Consider the following 14269-nt stretch of genomic DNA (forward strand, 5'->3'; position numbering starts at 1 on the left):
GCTGGCTGTGTCCAGAATCCATACTCTTCACCCCAGAGCCTTGGGTCCCGGCATTTTGAGAACTCTTGGGAACACAGGACTGACTCCCTTGTAAGTCAGCCTGGGGAGGATGGGGCTGTGAGTCTCAGGCGACATTAATCAGCATTGTTGGGACAATCTGTTCTCCCCACGAGCTGACTCCTCTTGTCGGTGACATGGGCTGAATGAGGAAAGTCTCTCTTCGGGGGTGTGGGCTCTAGAAGCTTCTCATGGCTGCTGTGGATTCGAGCCTTAAGGGAGGTTGAACATCTACTCAGTTGCTCCTCCTGGGGTGTGAGGGGGACTAGGTCAGGAAGGAGATGGCCTTAGGCAGCCTGGGAAGAGATGCCTGCCCAGCTCCTGCCAAGCTCAGTGGGCTCTGTGACAGCGATTCCAGGAGACACCACATGATGGATGTTTGGACACCTTGCTGGGCCTTCATCAGCCTGAATTTTGCTCCAGGCGACAGTTAAGTTTCAGTGAGGAAGGGATCAAAGATTGGAATGGAACTTGGGTTACCACACCTGGGGCATGGTGGGTTTCCATGGAAGCCCCATGTTACTTACATGTAAGGCAGCTGAAGGTGTCCAGTGAGTTATGCTGGCAGAGGGAAGAGGTCAGGGAGCCCAATTCTAGTCTCCTCCCACCCCATCATTTTCATCACTGTTTACAAATAAATGTAGATAAGAAACAAAAGGAAAAAAACAGCATAATTAACATTTTAATTCCATAGCTTAATGTCCAAGGCTAAGGGATCCCTAAATTTTTTCTTTCCCAGGAATGAAGGAATTTTTATTTCTCCAAAGTTATATGATCACTGATGGATGTAGTTGGACTGGAGAGTTAGCCCTGGGGTTTTTCTGAGAGGACAAGTTGCTGATGGGGAATGAGGCAGCTGTCATCCACAAGGCCCTTTAGGGAATTCTTTCCACTTGTGTGGAACCCAATTCAACAACACTCTTTTATTATGTGCCTACTGCATGTCAGGCCCTGGGTCAGATTCTGATGGTATGAAGAAGGTAAGCAGGACAGCCCTGTGCATCTGCTCAGGTTGTGTACTCTACAACCCTAAGGGGCACTGTGTGAATCACAGCATAGATTTATGTATCCATTAAGCCCCGTTCCTATGGATGGCAGGAAGGTGACCTGAAGAAGATGGGCTGTATAGGCTGGCTGTGATGTCAGTTAGACACAGTTTCTACTGTCAAGAAGGTCACTATCCAATAGACAGTAGGGCTCTAAGACACTAGGCGATCATAGGCTAGAGACTGGAAAAGTTTTCTCTTTTGCCTTTTTAAGAACAGGCTACGTAGAGTTAGATAAAGATGGAACACTAATTTGGTGTACTCTGGTCTTTTTGCTATTGTTTTTAGTTAAGGACAGAAAATCCATTCCTTTACCATTACAAAAACCACCTCCCACCAACTCCCAGGATCCAAGAATCTTCCCCATCAAGGGAGCAACTTCTCTTGGCTTCATACTCCATTGCCCCCAGTCAGGACAAGGCTGTCAATACTCATTATTCTTAGGAAGAAAAAAGCAAAAATACAAAAACAAAAACAAAAACACCAAGTTGACTCTGAAAGACAATATTTCTTGCCAATCTCTCCAGGGACTACCCTAGGGCAAACCTGGCTGGGCCCAGCTTAGCCTTGGGGTATCTAACTCTGGGATTTATTGTTTCAGGACCTCAGCCCCATCCCCCACTCCTAACGCCCCAATACCTTTCCTCCCACATCTGAGATAACTGCCTTGCCCCTCAATAAGTCACCCCATGCTCCGAGCAGTGCCAATATCACATATGTTACTTTATTATCCATTCATCGGCTTACCACGGCAAGTGAAAAAATAATTTAAACCAATTGTATGTACAGAGGCTTGGTTAGTTTTCCCAAGAACTTCCAGAAGGATCCCCAGCCCCTTAGATAGCAAAGAAGGGTTACCTTTGACATCTATACAAAACTCCACCTATAAAAGTCTCATGTGTAGAAAGGTTTCTTTATTATAAGCATCACGTTAGGGAACAGGAAGGGGTGAGGGTGGGAGTGGAGGGACGTGTGCAGGGTGGGGGTCCACACACACCTGCCCGGGCTAGTCCTATGTGGGGAGGGAGGCTGTGGCCGGTGGGGCTCAGGTGACCTGCAGCGGAGTCTCCAACATCTCCATGAGGAAGGTGTCAATGGGCGTGTCCCCGATGAGCTTGAAGAAGAAGAGGTGCTCCAGGCATTTCAAGCCGATGGAGCGCAGGGCTGGGAGGCGCAGCAGCAGCTTGGCAAACCTGCGGGGAAGCGAGGAGACATTAGGAACTGGAGACCGGCATGCACAGGGCAGCTGCTGGTAGGAGGCAGCTTGTTGGGTCCTCTTGATCACTCTGTGATAAGAAGAAAGATCCTGGAAGGGGAAACTAAGGCAGCTGGAGAATCCCTAATCCTGGGGAGCTTCAGAAATAGGCTAGAGGTCTCGTTACACTTCTTAAAGGTGGAAGTTGGGTCCTGTGACCTCTTGAGAACCTCTTGAATTTTGTGGTCACATTCAAGAATGGCCCTCAGAACCCCCATTCACACTGAGAGGAAGAGCTTATGCTGCTTCACAGCTCCAGTCCTAACCAGCTGGTGTACCTCCTAATCCCTGTGTGCGGGGCTTCCTGGGAAGATTTGCTGAAGCACCCAGAACAGAGCACAGCACCGCAGATGTGCAGAACCCATGGAGGCTCTTGCCATTGGGTGAACGTATCTGCTCAGGAACCACGCGCCATGAACGTATCTGCGCAGGAACCACGCGCCAGCCTCTGCAATAGGTTCTGGGATCCAGGATGAGCCCCCCTCTTAGGACCAGCGGTTCCCATCTCCTTGCCAGGCTGTGCTCTTCCTCACACCACACTTACTTTAAGCAATGTGACCGCAATGTGCTTCAGTTACCGCATTTCTGTTACCGGTTTATTACCACTTTGTACATCAGCTGCTTAGTCTGTGCTTACCATTTTATTTTATATTTTATTTTATTTATTTTTGCCTGAGGAGTGTGAATTTTTTTTAATTGCAAAAAATTTTTATCGAAATATATGTACACAACCTTGTAAATATACATATATTCTTTTTAAGATTCTTTACTGCTATAGGTTATTACAAGGCATTGACTACAGTTCCTTGTGCAATATAGTAGGTCCTTGTTGATTGTCTATTTTATTTATAGTAATGTGTATATTTTAATCCCAAACTCCTAATATATCCCCTCCCCCCCTTTCCCCTTTGGTAACCATAAGTTTGCTTCCTATGTCTGTGTGTCTATTTCTGTTCTGTAAATAAGTTCACTTGTATCATTTTTTAGATTCCACATATAAGCTATATCATAGGATTTTTGTCTGTCTGACTTCACTTAGTCTGATGATCTCTAGCCACTATGGAGAACAGTATGGAGGTTCCTTAAAAGACTAAAAATAGAACTACTATATGATCCAGTGATCCCACTCCTGGACATATGTCCAGAGAAAACTATAATTCGAAAAATACAGGCACCACAGTGTTCACTGCAGCACGATTTACAATAGCCGAGACATGGAGGCAACCTAAATGTACATCAACATAGGAATGGACAAAGAAGACGTGGTACATATATACAATGGAATACTACTCAGCCACAGACAAGAATGAAATAATGCCATTTGCAGCGACATGGATGTGCTTACCTTTAAATTAGGAAGAGAAGGAGATAGAAAATAGTAGTTTTCACCCCTGAGGGGCCCATGGTCTATGCGGGGAGATAACACACACACACATGCATACACACTCACTTACACGTCTCCCACACTTGTGCATACACACACCCTGACCACTCTCCCACATATACATGCGTGAGCATGCACATACATTCACACTTGTATACACCCTCACATACATGAGCTTGGACACCCTCACATGTGTACACTTACACCTACACATTCTCCTCCACTCACACCTGCCCTCACACACTGGTACACACACAGATGCATCTGTACACACTCATACACACTCTCTTCTATAATTAAGGGAGAGTTGTGAGGCTCACCGAAGGGAGAGAGACTAATGTGTGAAGGAACTAGCCTCACACATACACAGTCTTTTCAGGCCCCTCAATCTGCCCCATCTCCAACCTGCTTCCACGGTCCTTCTTCATCTCTCAAAATCCTTTTTGCCAATGAAGCTTATTTTTCATGTTATTAATGATGAAGACTGGAAATCAAGTAACTTTACTCACAATTTCCAATAAAAAGTACAAAAACCAAAATCGTGTTAGCCACTATGGCCTTAAACCAGCAACTTCTGGTTGGCCCAGATCTTCACTGGACATCACAACATTATTTCACAGGAAGTTTTCAAATTGGAATTTTAATACTCCTCAAAAATATGTGTAGGTCTATATTCATGCCAAAAGAAGTTTTAGGAAATGTGGCAATATAAGAAAAATAAAGTAGCACCATCCAAAATGGTAGGAATTACTTCCCTACATGGAAAAATTAAAGCCTATACCACAGCCAACACACACCTTCAAAACGTTTGATTAGAAAGCCTCTGAGTGCATCTGAATGGTATCACCATGCGATGGTGCATCGAAGAGGCCGTTAGACAAAGAACAAGGAGGCTGAGCTCCTGGTCGTGGCTCTGCCATGAAACAGTTTTATGGAATTAGGCAAAGGAAATGGCTTCTCTGTAAAGTGCGAAGTTAGGCTGTGATTAGCTCTGAAAATGTATTTTTTTACTCTAAAAATGCCAAAGTTTTACAGTGTGTAAAATGCTAACCATTCTAGATGCAAACTATTATATATAGAATTGATAAATAACAAGGTCCTACTGTATAGCACAGGGAATTATATTCAATATGCTATGATAAAGTATAAGGCAAGAGAATATGAAAAAGTGTGTATATACATATATGTATACCTGAATTACTGTGCTGTACAGCAGAAATTAACACAACATTGTAAATCAGCTATACTTCAATAAAATAATTGTTTTAAATGCTAACCATGTTGTAGTACTGCTGTCTTCGCTGTCTGTTCTGGGTTTAAGAGCTGAGATCAAGACTGTAGAAATAAACACACCCGATAACAGGCACAGCCACAGGATGGCCGTCACATTCCTCGCTCACGTGTTTGGCAGCAAGGGGGACTCCCAGCCTTTGAAGGCACCTGCTGTGTGAGAGAGAGAATGTTCCTGCAAGCGCTGCCGCCTCCTGAGTTTTGATCTCTGCGTTCTGGCTAGAGGAAGCAGAGCTCACCCTTGTGAGGTGTACTTCTGAAAAGTCTCCACGGAGTGGCAGCCCTCCACCACCATGGAGAAAACAGCCTTGAGAGGCTCTGCGTGCTGCCGGGAACCCCTTCAACCACTTTCTGCCAACCAGAGATGAGCAGCCTTCGGCACACTTGCCCACCTGGTTGAGCCAAGTGACATCCCTGATGGACCTGCTCAGCCTCAGGGTGGTCACACGCTGTCCAGGCTGTACTGGATGCAGCCAAGGGACATTCTGGGCCCAGTCTCTGAACTCCCAGGCCCTGCCCTTGGCCAGGCAACACGTTAGTATCTCTCCCTAGTGCCTGGAGGCCGCCCAGGCCCCTGGCAGTCCTCTTCCTGGGAAAACAGGCCAATTCCAAAGTTTTTAAAGTGATATTCATTAGAAACTACCTAAATGTCAACCACAGAGCGATGCCTAGATACATGAGGACACATCCTCCCTGTGAAATATTACAAAATCATTGAAAACAAGAATTTTGTACTTTTCAGTATCTGATAAAATGCCTAAAATAGCTCACAGAGGAAAATAATACACTAAACGGTATCATTTCAGATCTGTAAATACACATCTCTATCTATACATACATTGATACCCAAGGCCACTAGAAAGAAATATACCTCTCAAATTTATAATCAATTTATATTACTCGCTTTATTTTTTAAAAATATTTTCCTATCAAAGCATGCTTAGCTTCTACAATAAGATAAAAAAGCGTTTTGTTTTTTAAAGAGATAAACTTACCTCGAGCCAAGTTCAGGAAAAGGATGAATACGAGCCTTCCTAAGTCCTAACGCCCTGCACACAAGATGTGTACACACGCAAGAAACATTGTGTAGTGTTGCCTGACAGCTGGGAGACCTGGTGGATACCCTCCAGCACAGGGCTATCAGTCCATTCCCACTGGCCAGAGGCTGAGCTGCTGCTGGCAGCCAGGCCTTGCGTGTTGGGTGGGGCTCTTTCAACCTCACCCCCTGCAGGTGTAGGAGAGACTGCCAGATGCCCGTCAAAATCCACTCCCCCCTTCTTCCTTGGCATCCAGCTGCATACATTCTCCAGTATCCTTCTTGCCTGGCTGGTCCATGTGACCAACTTTCAGCCAGTGGAAGTGAGTAAATGGAGGGCGGCCCTTTCCAGGTCAAGGTGTTGCCCATACAGCCTCACTTCTGTGCCCCTCCTCCTCGTTCCCTTCCGTTTTCAGCATACGAAATACAATGTGACTCAGGGACGTTGTGGAGCCCCAAGAAGGAAGGAGCCTGGGTCCCTGAGTGACAGTGTCGAAGAAAGTCACCACTCTAGACTGATTCCCCACCCAGGACTGATTTGTGAGGAAGAAATAAACTTGTGTTCAACTGCTGACCTTTGGGAAGTCTGTGGTCACAGCTTACTTTCCTTAACACAGAAGTGCTGCACATTTATTGGACCAACAGCCTGGGGCCGCTTACGCAGATGCAGTCATCACTTCTGTTTTTTTAAACAGAGCTCAGCTTCTTCTGGACAATTGATAGATAGTGGCTTATGATACAGGAGAAATAGGCTAATGGAAATGAGATTTCCCAGAGGAACAAAAGCTATCAGTGAGAATTGGGAACATATATAATTAATCCTAAAAACAAACTAACGCCTTTAAAGCAGTTTTTTTCAAGTTTCATTTTCAGTTTTTCTGTGAGATTTGAGGACTATATTCTCTCTTTTCAACTAGAGTTAGCAGAGGAGGAAAACTTTTATTCTGCTGTACCTGGGGGAAACATTTAGGAAAAGCATTGTTTTTTTTAATGATTCAGGAACACTGGTATTTGGCCACAGAGGTCCTCTGACTGATGTCTTCCTTTTTAGGCAAGAAGCCCAGACCCAGGACCTTGCCAGAGGCTACAGATGGCACCCTCGGGGCCAGTGGTCACCTCTCTTGGCTACCAAAGCCTGTACCTTCTACTGCAGGAGGGCTTCATGGGGGCAAAGCAGAAAGCAGTACAATCACACTGGAAAACACAAGCTCTTTGAAATCAGACGAACTTCACATTCTTGCTCTATTGTGCACCGGCTCTGTGACCCTGGGCAATTTCCTTGACCTTTCTGAGCCTTGGGGCTTCTTTAGAGATTGGAGATAAAGATTCCTATAGTCATGCATTCATCTGATTGTTCATTCAGCATTTGAAGATGACTACTATTTGTCAAGCACAGCGTTAGGCTCTGATGTTAGAGTGGTGAATGGTGGGTGAACAAGAGAGACAAGACCTCTGGCTTCATGGAGCCAGTATTTGCGTAGCTTTGAGCTTGTTGTGAAAAAATCTAGACAGTGCCTGCTGCATGTCACCATTCATTCATGGAGAATCACAAGGGTTGCTACTGCTGTTACCGTTCTTCTAGGACTCCCTCACCTGCCTGGTTGTTCCGGATACTTCTGCTTGGTGTAGGCCTCGAGGGTGGCATAAACCTTCTCTCGCAGGGTCTCTACTTCAGAAGGGTTGGACAGACCCTTGGCATCTGAAAAAGGACAGCTGATTTAACCTCTGATTACACGCCTCTGCTGAACACTCTTCTACAAAGGCTGTCCCCATCACTCAGGCCAGCTCCCGTAGAGTTACTAGAGACATGCTGGATGGGGGACATTGTGAAATACACAAAGCTAGTCCTCTGTGCCCAAGCTGCCCAATCCACTCATGCAACAAAGGTACCCACCACTGACTCCAAGAAGGAGAGTTTTCTTCTATCCGGGCCATTCTAGAAATACTACCTTCACACATTTATTGAGTGCTTACTATGTGCTTGGATTGAGTAAAGGGATGCGGTACAAAATCCGGACAGACCCGCGTCCTGCATCAATTACAAGACCACCTAATTTACGAGATGAAGCACGTGCATCAATTACTACGTGATTCTGAATACTCATCTTTCTTGACCCACAGCAGCGTCTGACGAAGCCGATTACCTCCTCCTTCTTGAAATACTTTTCCTTCCTGGGCCCCCCGGACACTCCTCTCTGGTTCCTCCCTGTCTTACTCACTGTCACCTCTCAGGCTTCTTTGCCAGCTCTTCCTTTTCTCCGCAACCTCTAAATGTCCCCATGCCCCAGGCCTAAGCCCTCTGCTCTGCTCTGCCTCTACTTACTCCCTGGATGAGCCTCACACAGGTGTCAAAGCCTTGCGTGTTAGGTCTAGGCTGATAGCTCTCAAATGTACATCTTTAGTCCTGCCTCTCCTCTGAACTCCAGACTCACATAAACAATTGCTTCCTGGACTGCCACTCTTGGACGTCTGTTATCATCCCAGATTCTCATGTCCAAAGACAAAGTCCTGATACTAACCACCCACCCTTAGAACCCCCACTTCAGTAAATGAAAACTGTTTTTCTAATTGTTCAGGAAACCAGAACACATATTTAATGCCTCTTTTTCATTCAACCCTATGTGTAATCCATTAGCACATCCCATTTGCTCTTCCAAAAAATATATGCAGAACCTGACCATTTTTTTTTTGCATGCAAATAGTTTATCTGAGGCAGTGACCCAAAGAACAGGAATGAGGGACTGGAAAGACCAAAGCAGGGAAGGAAGAAAAGCCAATACACGTGTGCTTTATTGAACTGATCACAGCCATGGGCAACTGGGGTTCAATCTCCCAGGGACCCTCTAAGGAGCTGTGTGGAATACACCTTGGAATTGCCCATCTGTGGGAAGGAAGATGGAGGCATTTATTCACTAACTTCTGTCTCCCACTGGAGAACCTGATCACCTTTTACCACCTCCTTTAATACTATCCTAGGCCTCTGGCATCTCCCATCTTCCCCACTTGCCCCCACACATGCACACTCCACGCCCACTTGAGACACTTTCCAAGATGGCTCGAGGAGCAGAGGCCATGAAGAGTTGACTCTCTGTCCTCCCCAAGGACAGGTCTCCTGGCCCTGCCTTCTCTGTCTGAGCTGAGCTAGAGGACTAGAAAACATCAGGGCACCGGGGGCCGACCATGGAGGAGAGCTGAGCACGACGCAGTCACCTGGGTTAAACAGCACGATGGCTCTCAGGCACCCCAGCTCCGACTTATCCATCTGCATGTCTTTCATTTTGGAGACCAGCTCAGTGAGAACCCTGTGCACAGGAAACAATGGCAGGTGATGAGAAAATCATAAGTACCAGGCCAGGGGCTGATAAAATGAATGCAACCAATATTTATTATGTACCCACCCCATTTTCCAGACGATGCGCCAGGTACTAGGGGCACAGAGATGAATGAGATGCAGTCCCTGATCTCAAGGAGCTCACAGTTAAATTGAAGAAACAGACACAGAAACAATACTCAGCAGCAACACAAAGCCAATAACTGCCACGATCAAAGCCCCAGGGAACACCAGGGAGGAAGCAGTGAACTTGGAGCGGGGCTGGAAAGGCAGCCTAGAAATTGGAAATTGGTAGAAATGCGACAGGCAAAGCAGGGCGAGGGCATTGCATGTCTGGAAGAACATTCAAAGGACAGCATTCATTGACAGGGTAGAAATCTCCAGGCACCATCAAGAGGGCTGAGTCAACTGAAGACCATGTTGGTCTCCGTGTGGAAAATGTTGTGGGAAAAGGCAGGGAAGGAGTAGAGACATTTTAGATGGACATGTGCATGGCCCTGGAAGACCATTTATGATGGGGTTGGAAAGGGACCATGGGGCCCTGGCATTAGTCAGAGAGACTATTTTCAACCTTACACTCCCCTTTCCCAGTTCTCCGTCCTGTCACCCCCAAGTCATATATCTTCATTCATTTTCTGTCTCTTTAAATCACCTGACTTAATTTTGCTTTAGCACCATTTAAGGCACAGAATCTCAGACTGAGGCTGTTGCTCCTGCAACCCACCTCCCCCAGAGAACCTGGTGCAGAGTCCAGCAAAAACCTCAGCTCCTCTTTCCAAGACTCCTAAAGTCAGATCCTAAACCCTCATTCCCGTCCGGGCCCCCTAGGATAAACAGTTCAAACTCCCCACCCCAACCTTACTAGATAATGTCAATCATCCAGTCTCTTCCCGGGAAACCCATAAGGATAACAGGGTCGTTCACCTGCCAGCAACTCTGTTGGCCTCTGACTGGCTCCATCTCCTTCTATCAACATTTCTTTTAATACCTTTCTCATTCCCCAGGTTTATGTTTTCATGTGCTTCATGGTTTCTGCTTCCAGCCAGTACAGCTGATTAGGCTGCCCATGCTACATCCCAGCACTACCCACAGGTACAGGTACACACATGCACACGTGTACTCACACACACACACACACACATACACACTCAAGCGTTGGAAGCAGAAGAGAGCCACCTGTCAAAGATGGAGCCAACCCCGGCACTGTGGGCGCTGCTCCGGTGGACATGTAAACCCGTGGCCAGAAGGATGCCGTCCTGCACGGAGACTGAGCGGTGGGAAAAGGAGGCAATCAGCAGTTCATTCCACCCTGCAAGGATAGGAAGGAGACCTTGAGGAAACCTGAGCACCCTCTTGCTTCACTGATAATCTTCCAAGGCATGTATTATTATCCTTTGGAATAAAAGCAGTATCAGAAATCCAGGGAGGTCAAAAACTTGTTCCAGACAACACCTCTAATTAGTGAAGAAAAAAAGGATAAGACTGGGGTCCCCTGATGTGTGGCTATGCCCATCCCCTGCAGTCTCCCCCATGCAGCCCAGAATGGCAGCGTGAGGACCAGGACTCTTTTTTTCCTCCAGTCCATCAACAAATATGGATTGAACACTTAACGAGTAATAGTCACTATGTTAGCTGCCATGGTGAATAAAGTGAGTATACCTTGCAGTATCTGCCCCAGGACCTGACAACCTAGTTTTATCTCTCAGGCGTTGTCTAGCAGCACCCAGCACGGCAGCAGCTTTCCGCCGACACTCAGGGATCGCTCATTATCTAATAGGGATGAAATGAGTGGACTGGTTCCCAAGGCTCAGCCAATCTTCACGAAATTCCCCTGCTGGCTCCGTGACAAAGAGGAGATTTGGCATATGTCAACTGCACAGTGTCCCGGAAATGGGAGGCGAGAGAGATTACAGCACATAGACTCTTAAAATAGGAAGGCACCCTGGAATCCAGCTAGCACAAGCCTGAGCAAAAATCTTTGGCTTCCCTTACTTCACCTGTGAAATGGGAATGTCTCTGTTTTCCAATATCATAACAATCATGAGGCTTCAGATTGTCTTCAACAAACATTAACTGTCTTTGAAAATTAAATACAAATTATAAAGGCTCATAATATTTGCATGAAAAAAACAGTCCTTTCTCGGTCACTATAGGGATTCTAGGAAGCAGTTTAAGTGAACCAATGGACAGAAAAGTCTCTTGAAATAGAAAATTCTCCCCTTCTTGCTAACTTGCCTTACTTTTTTAATTGTTATGTGTGTGTTTAAAAGTTACTTTTCTCTGATAACAAAATGCATGTAGAAACTAATAAAAATTTCATTAAGTATAAAAGAAAAGTTTAAATACATTAAAAAAAAGAAAGAGGCTTACTCCTCCATTAACAAATAGTGTTTGATTTGGGAATGAAAAAGGTTTTGGGGAGGGCCATCAAAATTTAAGAGCCTACAAATAATATAAAAAAGAACAACCTCACATAAAGTTATCCTGTCTCAACAAGGTGCATAGCTTGGATGGCTTACAATGCCATCAGGTCACTTTTTTTAGGATCCCAAGAGTAGTTTCAAAATAGCAGCCCAAGTGCTTGTCCCAAGAAGAAAGGATCCTTGGTATCCCTTACCTGCCCGGAGCAGAATGACCTGGTCCTCCAAGGTGAGGTCAGAGAAGTGGGGGATACGCTTGGCCCATTCAACAAGAGTGAAGAGCTGTTTATCAGCAGCGTGACATATGTTGGTGACGGGGTCATTTGTCTAAAAAAGGAACAAAGTACTCTGAAGGGACAGATTCTAGGACTCAAACATACCCCCTCCCCATCTCCAGCCCCATCCAAGAAATGGGAGACGGATGGAACCTAAGACCACATACCGAATTCTCCATGTTCATGTCACCATAGGATTCCGTCTTTGGTTCAACAGCAAGTTCAGCTTCCAGAATCCTCTCCACGGGCATATCTTCATGGCCACTACTGGCACATTCTGCCTCACTCTCAGCCCGCTCCCGGCTTCTCTGCCTTTCTTCTTGCACAGCTGGCGGGGACAAGGACGTGCAGATGTTACCCCATGCCCAGGACAACTGTGGGAAAGTTAGTTACCTCCCTAAGCCTCAATTTTCTCATCTGTAAAATGGGCATCATCATTGTCATTGGATCAGAGATGCTTTCATGTTAACAGCAGAAATCAAGAAAGCAGAGCTGTTTGCTTACGCCTGTGCCAAACTATGGGTTTTTTCAGCCCATATTCTTTCCAGTTCATTCTGGTGACCACTCTAAGAAGCGTGTATTTTAAGCTTTAATAACCTCCAATTCTGCCCTTTCTTTTCATGAACCACTATATCCTTCCTCCACCTGCGACCTCTAGTAAACTGCGAGCATGCAATAGTTAAGTAACAAGCACATTACTCTAAAAACTCCCTCTGTCAGATCCTGTGCATCATCCTTGGCATTCACGTCCCATTAGTTCTGCCCCCAGTTCATCGGCCTGAACACGGCATCACCTGATCTGACTTGTCAGGGAAGATCTTCAGGGAGTCGTGTGGGTATTTAGTAAGCGAAAGGGTGGAGGGATGTCATCTAGATGACATCTCAGAATCAGAAGCTGATTTGGGGGGTGGGGAAGGGTACACAGGAAACGGCAGAGGCTGGAATTTTCTCAGATTCCCAAAACTTAGGGTTTTCATCAAGGAACCCTCTGGGTCTGTACGTTAGAATGTCAGACGGACCCCTTCCCCAATTCTGTGCTCTTCATTGAGAGAACAGTCTCTATGGGGTTAGTTTCCATCCTTTCGAAAGCTCCAGTTTCCTTCTTATTCACAGTAGCAATAAGCAGAATTCAATATTGGGTACACATTTTTTAAAATCCTAAGAATCAAGAAAATTGTACTCTAAGCAGTGACCAAGCAGGACCTCAGTGACAGCTACTCCATCAGCAACTTCTACCTCTCATCGCCTCTCCTTTCCTCCCCGCCGTCCACTCTTCCAGGCACCTCCTACTCTCTAAGGGCAGAAGGAGCCACAAAGGCTGCGGAATGAACTGGGACCAGATGCTGGACATCTAGTTTGTCACGCAAGTGATATTATTGATCTCTCGAAGTAGGTCAGAGAAGGGTCTGACAGCGCAAATACAGCTGATGCATCATGGTCTCTAGTAGAGACATGCCAGGAAGCCTCAAGATGAGGGGGTTGAGAGGGACGGAGAGTAGCAAGGAAGGAGTAAAGGAAGAGAGGAAAGAGAGATTAAAGCAGGGGAGCAAGAAAAAGAAGAAACAGAAGAGAAAGAGGACAGAGGAGAAAATGGGAGAAGAGCAAAAATCATGTGCCTTGGAGTCAAAGAAATCTTTTTCAAAATGGGCCTGACCACTTGCTAGCTGGTAGCATCAGACATATGACTCCACCGATGAAACCTCTGTTTTCTAATATGTACAATGGGGAGTATAGTACTTAACTGAGATTGTTTTATGAAGATTAAGTGCATTAATTATTTAAAAGTTTTTTGAGAAGTAGCATTTTTCCCTCTCCTTGGTCTCTCTTTACACTCTCAGGCTCTGCTCTGGTCCTCTCTCCATCCCCTCTTTTGATCTCTTCCTCCCTCTCCCTGTTTCTCTTTCCCCCTCATCCTTTCTTTCTGTCCATTCTGTTAGCCTTCCTTCACTGACAACATCCAGAAACTCTCCTATGTGTTTTTATCATCAATTGGATTTGCTGGTTAAAGTTGAATGCTTCTTATATTAATTTTTTTTAAGGTAGGTTAATGAGCTTCTATTTGTCTTGATCCGAAAAGATGGGGGAAAGCAAAGTAAGTCCCTTTCGTGGCCCTCAATTGATTTCTTCTACAGATTTGTAACACTCAAGGAAAATAACCTTCAAGCTTCAAAGAAA

General features: G+C 45.7%; 1 protein-coding gene across 1 annotated transcript in view; it reads right to left on the reverse strand.

The window, feature by feature from the left end:
• Nucleotides 1-1862: 1862 nt before the first annotated feature.
• Nucleotides 1863-14269, reverse strand: part of RXRG (retinoid X receptor gamma) — a 44812-nt gene continuing 32405 nt past the window's right edge. The window contains exons 5-10 of the mRNA XM_057727444.1: nucleotides 12262-12422; nucleotides 12017-12146; nucleotides 10576-10708; nucleotides 9279-9370; nucleotides 7662-7767; nucleotides 1863-2296 (exon numbers count right to left, since the gene is read on the reverse strand). Of these exons, the coding sequence (XP_057583427.1) occupies nucleotides 2149-2296; nucleotides 7662-7767; nucleotides 9279-9370; nucleotides 10576-10708; nucleotides 12017-12146; nucleotides 12262-12422 (770 nt within the window). The 3' untranslated portion in view covers nucleotides 1863-2148. The remainder of the gene's footprint in view (nucleotides 2297-7661; nucleotides 7768-9278; nucleotides 9371-10575; nucleotides 10709-12016; nucleotides 12147-12261; nucleotides 12423-14269) is intronic.

Source organism: Hippopotamus amphibius, chromosome 3 (genome assembly GCF_030028045.1).
Source record: "Hippopotamus amphibius kiboko isolate mHipAmp2 chromosome 3, mHipAmp2.hap2, whole genome shotgun sequence".
In the NCBI taxonomy this organism is placed as follows: domain Eukaryota; kingdom Metazoa; phylum Chordata; class Mammalia; order Artiodactyla; family Hippopotamidae; genus Hippopotamus; species Hippopotamus amphibius.